Consider the following 17,209-nt stretch of genomic DNA (forward strand, 5'->3'; position numbering starts at 1 on the left):
ATATTTGTAAATAAATAAAATGCACAGGATTACAAATGAACCAGTTATTTTTGAAAGAAAGTTATCAGAATTCTTAAAAAACAATTTTGTGATATAATGTGCTTTTTACAATGTATTACATTAAATACAACCTAGCAGCAAGTGTAATTACTGTATTATGAAAATGCTGAATGATATGCACATTATCTTGAGAACCTCAGCAACTGATGTGAAGTGAATAAATGATTTCTCTTGGTGATAAAGTCACAGATGCTGCTAAAACTACAATCGTTTGTTGCCTGCATTCATAATTGAAAATATCAAAGATTAATTATGTTAAGATATAGTTCCCCTTTATAGATTGAGTAAATTGTGTTTACAAACCCTTGGATTCATTCTCAGTTTTGGCATTCCTGACTTAGAGGCTCTACAGTTAGACCACAACTGGATGGAATTAATGGGGAGACTAGTTGAGAGATTTAAGGATCTTTTTAGAGAGACTCCTTTGCCTGATCTCCTTCTTTTCTCCTTGACTGACAAGTTTTTAAGTTTGAGTGTATCCTTCCAGAGATGCATATATGCGTGTGTCTTTATTCTCTTTTTAACTTTTCATTTTGAAATAACTTAAAATAGCTAAGTTGCATGAATTGTGCTGAGAATTTTCATATACTCTTTCCTGAAATTTATCCATATATAGTGTTTTACCAGACTGCTTTATGATTTCCACTTCTTCCCTCCCTCCACTGCCTTATGTGTCTAAAACTACACATACATCGACATTAAGCCATTTGAGAGACTAGTTTATATACATCTTGCTTTTTTATTGCCTAATACTTGACTTTTTTCCTAAGAACAAGCATGTTTTCTTAGTTATCAAATTAAGGAAATTTAACCATAAATACTATTATGGAATTTAACTGTTAATTCACATTTCATAGGTTACCCTGGTAATGTCCTTTATAACATTTATTTTTCCATCTGGTCTAGAATCTAGTGTATGATATTGTATTGCATTAAATTTTCAATGTATTAGTCTTTAATCTGAACAGTTCCTGGCCTTTTTTGACCTGTTTTTGGTGGGGTGCCAGGGATTTGACTCAGGGGCACTTAACCACTGAGCCACATCTGCAACCCTATTTTGTATTTTATTTAGAGACAGGGTCTCACTGAGTTGCTCAGTGCCTCACTTTTGATGGGGCTGGCTCTGAGCTTGTGATCCTCCTGCCTCAGCCTCCTGAGCAGCTGGGATTACAGGTGTGCATCACTGCACCCAACTCTTAACATTGACATTTTTGAAGAATATAAGAAGTTACTTTTAATTGCTTCCTTTTGTGAAACACAAAAGATAGCATACTATATATTTTGTACTTTGTATGACATTCAGAGATATAGTGTCTTTCAGTCTATCATTGACATGTTTAATCCCCCCTCCCCTGTTGACATTTTAATTTTGATCACCCTCTTAAGGTGTTACTCAGTTATTAGTTCTCTTCTTTCAGCTAATAAGCAGTTTCTGGCAAGGCACTTTAGACCGTGCAGTTAATTTTCTGTGCCCCCTCAAGTTTTCTCCCTGCATAGAATTATCCTCCATTGTTAATTCTTGCATGGACTAACCTGTGCTATGATTTTCTAACTGTACTGTAAGAAAGAGTCCTTTCTTCTCCCATGCCTTTCTGTTTAACTATTTTTTACCACAAGGACTCCTGGTTCCTGTTTTATTCAATGGATTATAATCCATTACTTTTGATTTTTTATTTGTTGTCAAATTGCCTTAGATTTGTCCGAGTTGGTTCCTTTCTTTTGTCTTATGCTGTTTTTTTTTTTTTTTTTTTTTTTTTTTGTTGTTGTTGTTTTGTTTTGTTTTTGTTTTTCCTGGTAAAATAAGATTTCAGGCTCATCTTATCTTCATTTATGTAATGGGCTATTCCTCCATGGCCCTGGTTCCTTTTAATATGAAATGGTACGTAGAAACCAAAATCTCACACAAAATCTGTTCATTGTTCTTGAGATTTCATTTGCTTCTAGACATTTCAGAAGACAGATCACATACTTAAACACACACATCCTTGCATGCACATGAAATCATGCTGGTAACCAATACCATTCCCAAATTCAGTGGGGTTCCCCCTTGTCTCCCTCTCTTCTGTATTTGTTTGCCTTTTTCCACAGTAAGAATCCTAGCTTCTAATCTTAGTACATTCAGTCATTTGCTGAAGTATACACAGTGTTTTCACAATTGCTATAATCATACCTCTTATGAAAAAGAAATCTACTAAAAGGAATTTAAGATTTTTTAGCAGTTATTTTCCTCCTGGACTAAGGGTAGATAGTAAAAATATTCTTTTGCAAATTAGCCCTCCCTTCAGTCTTCAGCCCCTCTAGTCAGTTACGTTGTTCATTTGAAATGGAGTACCTAAAGATTCACTTTAAAAAAAAAAATTGTCCACTTTTGGCATACGTAAAAGCATGTTGTGTAATTTATTTTGTACTTTTTTCACTAAACAGTATATCCTAGAAATAGCTACATTCTGTTGATGTATGGAGATTTTCCTTAGTCTTATCTTTACAGCTGCAGAGTACACTTTTATTTAGACATATTATACTTTATTCAAATATTCTATTACATTTGGCTTTTTAGGTAGTTGGTAGTATCTTGTGAATATTAATAATGCTTCAATTAATAATCTTATGCATATGTATTTTCATATTGTTGGAGGGTTTTTTTTTTGGGAGTCTGGAGATTGAACCCAAGGGTATTTAATCCTTGAGTTGCTTCCCCAGCCCCTTTTATTTTGAGACAGGGTCTCACTAAGTTGCTTAGAGACTTAGGCCCTCACTAAGTTGCTGAGGTTGACTTTGAACTTGCAATGCTCCTATATCAGCCTCTTGAGTCAGTGAGATTACAGGCTGGTGCCACCGTACCCTGCCAAAGATGTATTTTTAGTTTAAATTCTTACAAGTGAGATTGTTGAACACAAGGTAAATGCAGATGTAGCTTGGATAGTGTTCTGGTTATCTAAAGCTAAGTAACAAAATACCACAAGCTTAAAATAGCACACATGTATTTCACAGTTTTGTGGGAATCAGGAGACTGATGTGGCTTAATTGGGTCTGCAGTGTATGATCTTACAAGACTTTAATCCAGGTCTGCTGGGGCTATGAGTTCACTTTGAGGCTTGACTGGGGAAACATCTTCTAGAGTCATCATTCGTTTTGTTTATTGTGGTTGTAGGATTGAGGGTCCTAACTTCTGACTGGCTGTCAACTAGAAGCCTGCCTTAGCTCCCAGAGACAACCTGCGGACCCTTGTCTTGTGTCAGTAGCCATTTACTTAATCAAGTCATCAAGGAGAGTCTCGGACCTAGGAATTCTAAAATGTAATCTATGCAGTGTAGCAGTCCAGGCCGTGATACATCACCTTTGCCATATTCTGTAGTAGGAGCAAGTGACAGATCCCACACATTCTCATAGCGAAGGGAAATGCATAGTGGACAACAGGAGGTAGGTAGTACTAGGAGAGCACTTTGGAGTGTCTACCACAATTAGTACTAAATTTTCCTATAAGAGCGGTATTGTTTTGCCATCCTACTAGCAGTGTATAAAAATGTCTATTTACTTAGAGCCCTGAGAAACATTGTACTTACCATCCTCCTGCCTCAGCCTCCTGAATAAAAAATAGATAGTTTAAAGTACATTTTCAGGTCTGGCATGTAGCTCAGTAGTAGGGTGGTACCTGGGTTGAGGCACCATTAAAAATCAAAGAAGGAAAACATTTAAGTACATTTGGGACATTCACAAGATTGTGCATCAGCCTTTATGTAGTTCCAAAGTATTTTCATCAACCCCAAATAAAACCCATATATATTAAGCAGCTACTTCCTATTTTCCCCACTATATACCCAACACTGGCTTTTCAACTGTGTCTCTGAGGTGCCTTCTATATGATTTTGTTTGTGTATATCCTGCTTGTGGTTTGCTGTTCTTGGTGTTTGGGTAGATCAATTCAAAAATCTTTGCTATTGTCTCTTCATGCTATTCCTCTATCTTTCTTTTAAAAAAAATTGTGTTCTCTTTTAGAACTCCAATTACATACATATAAAACTATTATCCCTTCTCACTATGCCAACCCCCAGCTCTTTATAATATTTTCTTGAAAGCTTTCTCTCATAACATCTTGCTTCTTTGTATGTCTCATGATTTTTTTGACCAAATGCCAGACACTGTATGTAAAAGAACAGTGGAAGAAGTAAATAATATTAACTAGAAAAAAAGGTATTTTCCTTCATCCACCAAGCTACTAGTGTGTTGGGGCTTAGTGAATATTTTCAACTTTCTGATACACTTGTATGTATTAGATGCTTCAAACAATCATTTAAGAACATGTTCATAAACCTTTCTTCTAAAAATATAGTAATGCAAGAATATTGTCCTTTTTTAGAAAATGAAACAATTCTGAGGTTTCAGTTGTTTCTCACTTTTTATTTTATACACATTGACTTTGGCACCTTCCTGAAGTAGAGCAATAGGCAAACTTTTGCAACATGAAGGAATACTTGAACTCTCAAGGCATAAAAATGTAGTTAGTTCTTCACCAGTAAACAAACTGTGTCTACAGGATATCATCAGCATATGAGCACTGTCATCCGTAGGGGTAGGTGTATGGCATTTTGTTGTTTAGTCAGCTTTTAACATGTAATGACTTCTGATTTACCTTGTTTGAATTCTGTCTTGTCTGTGTACCTTATAGATTGTTCTCAGTTGATTAAATACCATGAAAATCACCCACTGTATATCTGCTCATAGCCAGTAATTTTTTGACATGCTGTGCTATAGTTACTTTCAGAACAGTAAAATGGTAAGTCATCCATTGTGTACTTGTGTACTTGTGGTTCATATATCACTCAAAGCTGTCATTTTTATTCATTGTTTATAGTTATGACAATACTAATTTCTTTATATTTTTTTCAAATTTATTAGTGGTGTGAGACCTAGAAACAGCTCAATAAGCAAGCACAGTTGGAAGCAAAGTTGAATTTATAATTATTGTAACTACATTACTAGACTTTTAAAAGAACTTTTTTGGACTGGGGTTATGGCTTAGTGGTAGAGTGCTTGCCTAGCACACATGAAGCCCTGGGTTTGATCCTCAGCACCACATAAACATAAAATAAGTGTATTGTGTCCACCTACAACTTAAAAAAAAAATTAAAAATTAAAAAAACTTGTTTCTGTATGTTCAAATATCTAATGTACAAGATTCAGAAGTAGTATAGTTAATAGTTCACTTCCTTTTAAAGATTTTGTGTCCTGCTGATAGAATTTAGAAAAAAGATTTTTAGAGATAATGTTTTCTAGAAAGTAATTTTATTCATAGGCTTCAAAGCTGGGCAAATTTTGAATACTTGAGCCACTAGAAATACTTAATAATGTATAATACTCATTTGACAAGCTTTTATTTACATCTTTAGTGTTCAGAGGTTTATACATTTTGTACTTAAAAGTTTTATTAGTAAAGGCATAGAATTGCTTGAAGTTCCTAATTCTTTATATAATATCTCTTATACTTTTTATGCTCTTTTTCTGTCTGGATTGAAGATTTGTCACGGATGAGATTGTAGGATCCTGTACTTTTTTTTTTTTTTTTTTTTTTTGCGTGTATTACTTCCTTGTTGAATACATGATTTGCAAATATTATCTCCCATTCTGTAGATTCTTTTTACTTTCTTGATAGTCTCCTTTCATGCACACAAGTTCTTAATTTTGATGAAGTCCAATTTACCTAATTTTTCTTTTGTTGTGTCTGCTTTTCATGTCATATCTATGAAATCATTGCCAAATCCACTGTTATGTAGATCCCCCCATGTTTTCTTCTAAGATTTTCATGATTTTAATTTTCAAATTTAGGTCTTTGATCCATTTTGAGTTAATATTTTATGTGGTGTAACGTTAGGGCCCAACTTCATTCTTTTGTATCCAGTTTTCCGAGTACCCTTTGTTAAAGACTGTCCTGCCTCATAGAGTGGTCTTGGTTCCCTTGTCAGAAGTCACAGGACCACTGTTTTTGAGAATTTATTTCTAGACTCTGTATTCTATTCCATTGCTCTATTTCCCTTATGCCAATACCGTACCATAGTAAGTTCTGTAACTTTGTTAAATTCAAAGTTGAGAATTGTGAGTCCTTCAGTTTTACTCAAGTTTATTTTAACTGTTTGTAATTCCATGTGAATTTCAGTCTAGGCTTTTCATTTCTGCAGGAAAGGCCATTGGGATATTAAGAAGGGTTGTGTTGAGTATGTAGATGGCTTTGGGGTAGTATGTACATTTTAAATGATGTCCAGATCTTCCTATCTGTGCATTTATCTGTATTTTCTTTCATCAACGTTTTGTAATTTTTAGTGAAAAAGTCTTTCACCTTGGTTAGATTTATTCGTAAGTATTTAATTCTTTTAGATGCTACTATAAATACAATTGCTTTCTTAATTTCCTTTTCAGAATTTTCATTGCTGAGATATAGAAACATAAATGATTATTCATCTTATACCCAACAACCTTGCTTAATTAATTAATTTTTTGGTGCCAGGGATTGAACCCAAAAGGGTGCTTAACCACTGAGCCGTATCGCTAGCCCTTTTTTTTTATTTTGAGACAGGGTCTTGCCAAATTGTTTAGAACCTCGCTAAGTTGCTGAGGTTGACTTCGAAACTGAGATCCTCCTGTTTCAAGCTTTCTGAGCTGGTGGGATTATAGCTTCGTTGTAGATTCCTAAGGATTTCTGTATGTAAAATCATACCTTGTTAAAAGTGATAGTTTTATATTTTCCTTCTCAACTTGGATGGCTTTTATTTCCTTATTTTTTTCCTGTTCTCGGGAAAGCTTTCAGTCTTTCACTTTGAATATGATGTTAGTTGTAGGGTTTTTGTAGATGTTAGTTGTAGGGTTTTCGTAAATATCTTTTATCATGTCGAATAGTTTTATCCCCTTTCTAGTTTCTGAAGGGTTTTTATCATGAAAGGATGATGGATATTGTCAAATGCCTTTTTTTTTATTCTATTGAGACAACCGTGTACCCATTTATTTTATTAAAGTAATATATTACATTAATTGACTTTCTTATGTTAAACCCCACCCTTCCATTCCTGAGATAAGTCCCACTTAGTTATGGTAAATAATTCTTTTACTGCGTTGTATTTAATTTGCTAATATTTTGTTTAGGGATTTTACATTTATATTTGAAAGAGATATTGACCTGTGATTTTCTTTTTTTGTTCAAGATTTTGAGTTCTGTTTATTATTTTTTCTTTTTCTTTTATTTTTTATTTGTTCTAATTAGTTATACTGACAGTGGAATACATTTTGACACATCTTATATAAATGGAGTATAACTTCCCATTTTTCTCGTACATGATGTAGAATTACACCAGTTGTGTAATCGTGTACACACACAGGGTAAAAAATGTCTGATTCATTCTATCATCCTTCCTCCCCCCATCCCCTCTTCCCTTTCCCTCTGTCTAATCCAAAGAACCTCTATTCTTCCCTTATCCCCAACCCCCAACTTCATTGGGAATTAGCATCCATATATCAGAGAAAACATTCAGATTCAGCCTTTAGTTCTTTGGGATTGGCTTATTTTTCTTAGCATGATGTTCTCCAACTCCATCCATTCACCAGCAAATGCCACAGTTTCATCTTTCTTTAAGGCTGAGTTATATTCTACATTTTTAAAATCCATTCTTCTGTCGAAGGGAACCTTTTATTATTGTTGGGATGTCTATCTGATTTTGGTGGCCCCATAGGCTTAAGTTAGAACATGTTTCTCCTCTTCAGTTTGAGATTGAGAAGAGTTGGTGTTGATTCCTCTGTAGATTTGGACAGAATTCACTTGTGCCCTCTGGTCCAGGACTTCTGTTTGTTAGAAGTGATCTTTGCCTTTTTATCCATGGAATATTCTGTTGACAACAATCTGTTTTCAGTTCTCCATAAGAAGTCTTGCTTAGTAAGATAGTTTTGAAAAATCATAATGTAAGTTGGAATAACTAAAAGTAACAGAGTTTTTAAATGCTAGTCTTATGTAATAAATTCTAATGCAGGCTATTTAAAATTATTCGTGTGTGTGTGTTTTTGTGTACGTGGTGATGGGAATTAAACCTAGGACCTTATGCAGGCTAGGCAAGTGCTCTACCTCTGTGTTACACCACAGTTTATCAATGGTGGTAGTTAAGTATTCTACAGTTGTTGGAATTGTGATCAATTCTCTCATATTAACTTATTTTTTATAGTTTTAAGTTCAGTATTTTAAATTTTATGAACTTTTATGAGAATTATTGCTCAAAAGGATGTTATCTTCCTAAAGTTTGTAATTCATGTTTTCTTTGAAGACATACATTCAGAACTGTGCTCAGTTAAGTAATAGAACTTAGTTATTTAGCAGCTATATAAACATAAATCCCTGAAAATCAGAATATCTTTTTGAAAGTAGGTTGTAAGTAAGGTTCTTTATAATAGATATGCACCAGAGTTTGAATTTTGAAGGCTAAAGGTAAAATGCTTATGTCAACATCATTTCTTTAGCACTTAAAACATGATTTTCTTTTTTCTTATTGACCATTGAATTGTGTGTATTATCATAGTATCCAATCAGCCCAATGATGTCAGCATGCCTAAAATAATTTGTCATTGCTAAAGATAGTGAACTAGTACATGGTACAATTTTATTATTATTTTTGTGCTATTAGTATTGATAGAAAACAGTTAACTCTAGTTGGTTCTAATGTGTTATTTTAAAAGAAAAGAGTAAAATATATTTTGAATAGGTAAAACATTTCAGAGAGTACAAAATTTGAAAGGTTTCAAGGGATATATAGTCTCCTTCCCAGAACTATTCCCCAACTACTCAGTGCCCATTTCTGAAAGTAATTATTATTATAAAAGTGGAGATAGAATATATAAACTTTAAATGAAATTCATTAGAGAAAAAAAAATTTGACCATTCTTGGACCCAATGGAAAAATTATCTATTTCTTCCTGTATTATTTATTTTACTTGTTTAATTTAGATTGATTTCCTTATAGTTGATAAGATGAGCTATCAAAAACTTCTGAGAAGAAAGCTAATGAAGCACAGTCAAAGCTATGTGCACTAATTAAAGTCATAGCTTTGTGATAAAAAGTCTATCTTGAGACTTTAAAAATGGATATTAATTGTAGCTATTCAGAATCCAGGGTGGTTAGATAAATCCTAATATACTTTGAGTCTCAGATAAATTTCCAGGATCCTCTTTGTGCCACAGATAACAAGTAGGAATTTGATGTCTTTGTATTCAGGCAGAATTTGACTCAAATTTATGTCAACTAGCTTTTGACTATGTTCTTTTTGAAATTTCAGTAAACGCCTTTTAAAACTGAACTCTGTAAAAGCATACCAACTAAAATATGCATAGAACTAAGTATATTTGTGACCATTAAAGTAATTTTTCTCATGAAACATCTATAGTAGTTTGTCTACTTCTCCATGTCTAAAACTTTGAATATGCTTGAGTTTATAATCACAGACTACTTTGAAGATGCAGACCGACTGACTTCTGTGTGGGATCTATTCCTTAATAAGCAGATGCTATCTCAGTTGTGCTGACTGCCAAATGGGTTGATAATTAATAGGCCTCTTGTTTTTTTTAATTTTTTTTTTTTTTATGGTATTGGGGTTGAATCCAGGGGTGCTTTATCACTGAGGTACACCTCCATCCTTTTTAATTTTTTTTTTTTTTTTTTTTTTTTTTTTTGAGACAGTCTTGCTAAGTTGCTGAGGCTTACCTCAAACTTGGCAATCCTCCTGCCTCAGCCTCTTGAGTTGCTGGGATTATAGGCACACATCTACTGTACCAGACTCTGGTTTGTTTTTGTTTGGGACTTTACTATAAAAAAATCTGCTTAATGAAATTAGCAAATTCATTGTTATGTAGCAAATTAAAAATATGAGCTTGGGGTTTAAACCATTTTCTCAAATGTGAACATATGTACAATATAACTCATCATTTAATAGAGTAGTATGTGTTAAAGTTTTTAATTTTTACAAGTGTCTAATCATTTAAATGTAAGGATTTAGTGCTACAAAGTGTATAATTGCTAAGAAAAGACAGATTCTTAAGTTTTGGGCCTATCTGAAAGGAGAAATCACATCATAAACCATATTTTCTTATGAATTCTGAAAGCTGCTGGGTTGTATTTCTTATATCTTAAGTTCATTGGTTCTTTCTATTTTAGAAGAATTTGGAGTGATATTTTGTTTGGGAGAAAATCTGTATGTCTTGGCGTTTACCTGTACTTCAAGAAGATACTGAAGTACTGTTGACTAGATGAATTTTTTTTTTTTTTTCCTTTTACATAGTTGAGCATTAGGAAAAAATATTCTAGCTTTAAGTTAAAGAAGTATTTTTTCCCATTTAGATTAAAATAAATAATGTAAATTTTAATTCAAGAAAGGAGTCTGTTAGCTTAAGGAACCCATTATAAAAAAGAAAATAGAAAAAGTATATAGATTGTCAAATATATGCAGTAGTAGTTTAGAGTCTGAAAATAGATTTCTCCTTCCTCCAGAAAGCATATTTATAATGAAGATAGATGTTTTTTTCAAAGAAATATTCTTACATATAAAAATTTCAAGTATTCATAAGTCAAGAATAACAACCCAGTTGAAACCATTCAAAATTAATCACCCAGTAGAAAAAAGTGATACCAATAGACAGTTCATAGGAAAGAAATACAAGACGCTCAATCTTAGAAGAAAATGCAAATATAAATACTAAATTAAGATAGTATTTTTCACTTACTACATTGCAAAGATTCAAAAGTTAGAAAACTATTAGTGAAGATGTGGGGAAACATGTTGCTAGTGAAAAAGTGGAAATTTTATGAAGGGCACTTGAGCAGTACTTCTCAAAGTGCAAATGCTTATCTTTTGATTCTGGCAGCTCACTTTCAGGGAAGCTATTCTACAAATATGCTTCTGTATGTGGAAATTATTAATGCCAAAGTTACTAGGTTTAACATAATAGCAAAATATTAGAAATAATCTAAATATCTTTAATTTGAATTTTGATAAATTTTAATCACTATGAAGTGAATTAAGAAAGATCTGTGTACTGCTAGGAAATGAGTTTCAAGATGGATTCCATCTTGCCAGACAGTAAATATTTTAGACTTTGCAGGCAGTGTGGTCTCTGTGGGGATTACTAACTGGTGTATGAATGAAGTGCTGACAACATAAAGTGATTTCAAGGTTTGTCTGGGATATTTGGGAACCATAGTTGAGGTGATCATTTACACTAATAAATCTAATAATTTAAAATGAGTTTCTGTGGGTTTGTATGAGTTCTACAGAGTAATATGAGAAAGTATTTTCTCTCAGCAAAAGTGAGGTGCTAAGCAACTCAGTGAGACCCTGTCTCTAAATAAAATAGGGCTGGGGATGTAGCCCAGTGGTCAAGTGCCCCTATTCCCCTCTATTAAATCCCCAGAACCACCATCCAACCATCCCCCCTCCCCCAAAAAAAGAGAAAATATTTTCTGAGGTCAGTGAGAACTTATCTGGCTCAAATGAATTTTTTGGGATTGAGAGTGGAACAAAGGTAAATTGGGACTGTATTTTTGAAGGCAGTAGTACTACTCGTTTTTAATGATGAATAATAAAAATTTCAACACCTAGCTGTATTAATTCTTGACATTTTACCGTGTCTACTTCATACTTATTTTTATTTTTTTAAAGAAACATCGCAGGTAAAGTTGAAACTGTCCTGCGGATCATTCAGAGCATTCCTTCTCTTTTGAGATAACCACTAACATGCATTTGCTTTGTTATTTGAGCCTAGAATTTCTGTGCTAACTTAATGTTTATCTACCCCTGAAAAACACGTCCTAGGGGCTGGACTGGGAGTGTACTTCAGTGGTAGAGCTCTCACCAAACATGCCTGAGGCCCTGTGTTCCCCAGCATTGCCAAAAGGAAAAGAAAAGAATACCTTGTAGGTTTCAGTACGGTGTTGCATACCTGTAGACCCAGCTATTTGGGAGGCTGAGGTGGCAGATCATTTGAGTCCAAGATTTTGAAGGCTGGGCAACATAGATCCTATCAAAACAAAAAACCAACAAAAGAGCATTTCTATATGTTTTCATGGTTTATTTAATATTTTGTAGTGCCATTTCACAATTGATTTTTGCTTAGTGTGTGTATATTGTTGTTTTTGTTGTTGTTTTGGTATTGTCTGATCTTGAGCCCAGGGTCTCAATTATACACAGGCTCTATCACTGACCAGCCCCTGCTCAGTGTAATGTTTTTATGATATATCTGATCAGCACTGTTTTCAGTAGAAACAGTACAGTCCGCAAATGGAAGGCACATTTGTAATTATTATTTTTCTAGTAGCCACATAAAAAGGTAAAATAAAAAATTAATAATATGCTTTAATAACCCAGTATATCCAAAGTGTTATTTCACCATGTAATCAATATAAAAGATTGCTAATGAGATACATTTTTCATTTCTTTTCTCTATCAAATCTTTGAGATTTTTTTTTTTAATTTTTAATTTTATTAAGGTTCTGGGGATTGAACTCTGGGGTACTTTACCACTGAGCTATACCCCAAGCCCTTTCTATTTTTTTTATCTTGAGACAAGGTAGTGAAGTTGCTGAGACTGACCTCAAGCTTACCATCCTTCTGCCTCAGCCCCTGGAGATTACAGGCATGCACTGCTGTGCCTGATAGAATCATTTTATTTTAAATTTACAATGTATCAGCTTGTCCATCAGCATTTCAATAGCACATGTGATTAGTGGCTTTTATTGTACTGAACAAAGGGTAGCTGTGATTCACAGAACCACTTTTGGTGCTTGAAACTTGTATGTATTCCTACCACCAGGGGTCAGCCAAGTGTCACCATTTTGATAAAACAAAACAAAAAAAATATTTTGTTGAACTTTTCTAATTTACCAAACAGCAAAGAGCATTCTGTATATAATGAAGTAAATCTCTAACAAGAACAACATTTCGTGGGATCTGGTAGCTCATGCCTGTAATTTCAGCTTTTTGAGAGGCTGAGACAGGAGGATAGCAGGTTCAAGGCCAGTCTGCACAATTTAGCAAGATACTATCTCAAAAGAAAAAATTTAAAAAGCTGGGGGTGAAACTTTCTGGTAAAGCACCCCTGAGTTCAATCCCCAGTACCTCTGCCCACCCCCCCAAAAAAAATTGTTAGAAAAATAGTTGGAGCCAAAATGTAGCAAATGTAGTCCATGGCGTCTTCAGACATAGTTGTCTGCATTCTCCCTTTGCACATGTACCTTTTCTTACCAATTATTTTCTTGAATAATTGCTGAAACTTAACCCCTTATATATTTGTGGTTTCAAGATCTGTAGTAATATACTGCTTCACCAAATTTGTATCTTATCAACTTGATGGACTTGCTTCTTTTTGCTAATAATCTCACACAGGCTAAATTTAAGTAGTGAGCCATATACTATAATACTCCTATTCCTTGTTCTGTTGTTTTTGGTACAGAGAATTGAACCCAGGGTGTTTGACCATTAAGCTACATCCCCAGTTCTTTTAATTTTATATTTTGAGACAGAGTCTTGTTAAATTGCTGAGACTGGCCTTGAATTTGAGATACTCCTGCCTCAACCTCCTGAGTTGCTGTGATTACAGGTGTGCATCTCCACACCAGGCTCTCTTCCTGGTTTTCTTAAATTTTCATGTTGGTTTAAAGTCATCTCATCATTAAGGTCTATACTTAAATTTGTATTTCTCTTATTCTGCACAGAAGTATCTTCATTGAACTGCCCTGACACGTTACTTAAGGATTCATAACCATTTAAGTGCTTTAGTTTCATTATAATTAGTAGGACTTTCCAATATGGTGTTAATATGCATATGTAAAGAACCACTAGGAAAAAAATCATCTTGCTATGAACAGGTTTCAGGGGAAATTCTCTCCATCTTCACCTATTCTTTGCTTGGTTCTTGACCTTATAGATGGTGTGTTCTAATGTGACTTAATGTGTCTTCTTGTGTATGCCCATTGAAGTCCTATTGTCATAAATAAAATATGTAGATCTGCAGTAGACTCTGCTAATTCTCAAGGTAGAACCTTGATATATTCTGTGTTCAGTGGCTTGATGATAGTATTTTAGCAGTATACGGAGTCATGTTAATATATTATCTGCCACAAAGTAGTGGTAAAGAGTTGTTTGGTTCTGTTTAGGAAAAACTTGAAAATATCAGTCACAAAGTTTTCATAAATTGTCAAAACACTTCTTGGTACCATTATTAGTACAAATTTCCCTTAAAGTTAATTTCTAATTTTGGCTTGGTGGTATTTTTCCTTATCAGCTATGTAGAAATTGGCTACTAGTTATTTTTGAAAAATAAAGACAGCGAATTTATTTCCAAATCCTTTTACTTCCTGATGCCCTATTGTATTACCTTGATTTATTTATTATTTTTTTTAAACTCAGAACTGTACTAAGGGGTTACAATAGAAATGCAAGTTTTGATTGAGTAGTAGGAACTGAAAAAAAGAGGTAATTCTGGAGAACAGGGTTGTTGGTGTATCTGGTAGAGAGAAAAAAAATGAGATTGAGGCCCAGGTAGGCTGTTTTTGTGGCAGATTCTTATATAAGGAGGAACAGTGAATCTTAGAGCTAGGAGTTTTCAAATCTGGAATTAAAAATATGTATATTCTTATTAGGTGACTGATATAGGTAGGCCTGAACAAAGTGAGAAGGTAGATGCATTCTCTTCATTAAAATTAAAGTGCAAATGAACATACATATATACACAGTGTATAATCTAGAATGAGAAGAAAGTGTTCCATTTTATTTTATCATAGTGGATACTGTTATATGACTATTTGGTGTCCATTTGCCCAGATAAGTACTAAATACATCTTATTAGTCATAATAGGCCTATTTGTCAGAGCCGTTTTTAACAAACTTCCTTTCATGGTTTTTATATCTAATTCAGTGAAACAAGCAGACTTTGTTAAGGTTTTCATACTGACACATGTCCATGTGTAGTTACGTAAGACTGAATGACCTTGGGCAAATTCCCAGGGCATTGTATCTATAGAATGAATTTTCAAAAGTCCTAAAGAGCTGTTTATTCATTTAAAAAAAATTTAAATTAAGTAAAAAATGTTTTTTTAGTTGTAGATGGATACAATACCTTTATTTTTATGTGGTTCTGAGGCTTGAACCCAGTGCCTCACATGTGCTAAGCAAGCACTGTACCACTGAGCTACAATTCCCAGCCCATTTATTCATTTTAAAGTAGGGTATGCAAAAATTATCATATGGACTACTAGTAAAATGTTTTGCTATGTGAGCATGCCAGACTTCAAGATCATGTGGTTTAAAAATGGAATTAAGTAGGAGTAGGTTTGGGAATTGAATTTGATTTGTGACCCACATTTAGGTATAGAGTCATGAAATTCCTGTTTAAAAGAAAAAAATTATTCTGAACTTTTTTTTCTTTTTTTGAGATTCCTTTTTGATGTGATGCCAGCTAATTATATACATTTTTCTTTGGTTTCCTATTGAAATACATTTTAGTGTCTCAGGATTGTATTGATTTGCCAGAATTCCTGAGAAAAGACCTAGTTTTTGCTAAGGATTTTTAGCAGTTCAAAAGTGTGTTGCTATCAAGTAGAGAAAAGTTGGGCTGTGAACCTGTGTTTTGGTGTAATACACTTGCTGCTATATATGCTCAATTATAAGGCAGTTTCCCATTTCCCCCAAGAAAGTATCCCCCCATTCTTTTTCCATCTGAAATATATATGGTATTAGAGGTGTAATATATCTGACACATTAAGATATAAATATATTTAATCTATTTGATTATACATTGTGTTATGTATAGAAATCAGCATAAAGTTATGTTTTGTTTTACTGTCTCATGATGGAATAATTTTTTTAAAACTTGTCATAGGTAATTGGAATAATAGATTATAAGATCCTAAGATAATTTTCAGGTAACAGCTTTTAGAAATGTGAGTACCTTCATATATCTTCAGTTATAAAGTGACTCCTTTATTTCTGAAAGATAAATTTTAGGGAATTAAAACTCTTATCTGATATCTGAACACCTATGATAAGTCCTTAAGCTTTTTATTTTTTAAATGATATTTAGAAGTATTTCTCAATTTCAAGAAATCAGATTATTTTTTATTTTGCAATTTTAAGAAACAAGCTTATTCTTATTGAACAATTAAGTTTTTAGTTGTTAATGTGGATTTTGTCTTTCTTTTTAACTTTTTTTTTTCCTTTGAGGGGTTGGACATAATTGCCTTATTTCATTTCAGGGATTCTTCTAAAGTAAATATTCTGGTACCTGGTGCTGGACTAGGAAGACTGGCCTGGGAAATAGCTATGCTAGGTTATGCTTGTCAAGGAAATGAATGGAGTTTTTTTATGCTCTTTTCTTCCAACTTTGTTCTAAACAGGTATTTATTTTTTGCTGGAAATAATAATTTCTTACAGTTAGATTGACTCACTTTTTTTTTTATAACAATTCTGAATTTGAAAATAAGTACATAGTGTTTATGATGTAATCAATATTTGTGTTAAATTCAAAATGCTTATACAGATTACCACTTTAATCAATTGCCTAGTTAACAGAATGTTGACACAGGATGAGTAAGTTACTTTTTAGAAAGTGGGTCTTCCATGAAACCGAAATGATTTCTGTACAGAATCTTTGAAATCCTAAGACAAAGTATAATTCAGGAAGGAATATTTTCTCATCATTTCTTAAACTTCTTCAACCCTTTTGTTTCCTTTAGTGGAGTAAGAGTTTAGTAAAGCAATTGTGATTACATGTTCCTTAAATGAGTTCATATAAATTGACCAAGTACACTCACATAACTGAGTTGGAAAAATCTCTGAGAACTTATCTTGCCTCTAGCAGAAGGTAGTAGGAAAGAGCTGTTATTTCTAAAATCAGAAGATGTATGTTGGAGGAAAACAAATAGCTGCCTCATTTAAATAATATTGTCTCTGATGGCAGTTTGAGTTTTTAGGGGGTTGGTGATAAAGGGAAAATTTTGAAGATGGCTGTATAAAATCATTAAAATCGATAGCAAACTATTTTAGTTGAAGCCAGTACTGTTTCTTATAGACTAGTTGGACTGATTTTACTTGGTTTTAAAGTTTAAAAATACATTTTTATAAGTTTGAATGAGTA

The 17,209-nt window shown here is 33.3% G+C and overlaps 1 protein-coding gene and 1 long non-coding RNA gene across 3 annotated transcripts in view; one reads left to right on the top strand and one right to left on the bottom strand.

Moving 5' to 3' along the window:
* The window catches only part of LOC306644828, a 101,888-nt gene that overhangs the window by 54,897 nt on the left and 29,782 nt on the right, over positions 1-17,209 (bottom strand). The window lies entirely within an intron of this gene.
* CARNMT1 (carnosine N-methyltransferase 1) overlaps positions 1-17,209 on the top strand; it is a 39,909-nt gene that overhangs the window by 9,870 nt on the left and 12,830 nt on the right. For both annotated transcript variants that reach the window (XM_079112098.1, XM_079112099.1), the window contains exon 4: positions 16,329-16,469. In XM_079112098.1, the coding sequence (XP_078968224.1) occupies positions 16,329-16,469 (141 nt within the window). The remainder of the gene's footprint in view (positions 1-16,328; positions 16,470-17,209) is intronic.

Source organism: Sciurus vulgaris (genome assembly GCF_902686455.1).
Source record: "Sciurus vulgaris genome assembly, chromosome: 15".
Lineage (NCBI taxonomy): Eukaryota > Metazoa > Chordata > Mammalia > Rodentia > Sciuridae > Sciurus > Sciurus vulgaris.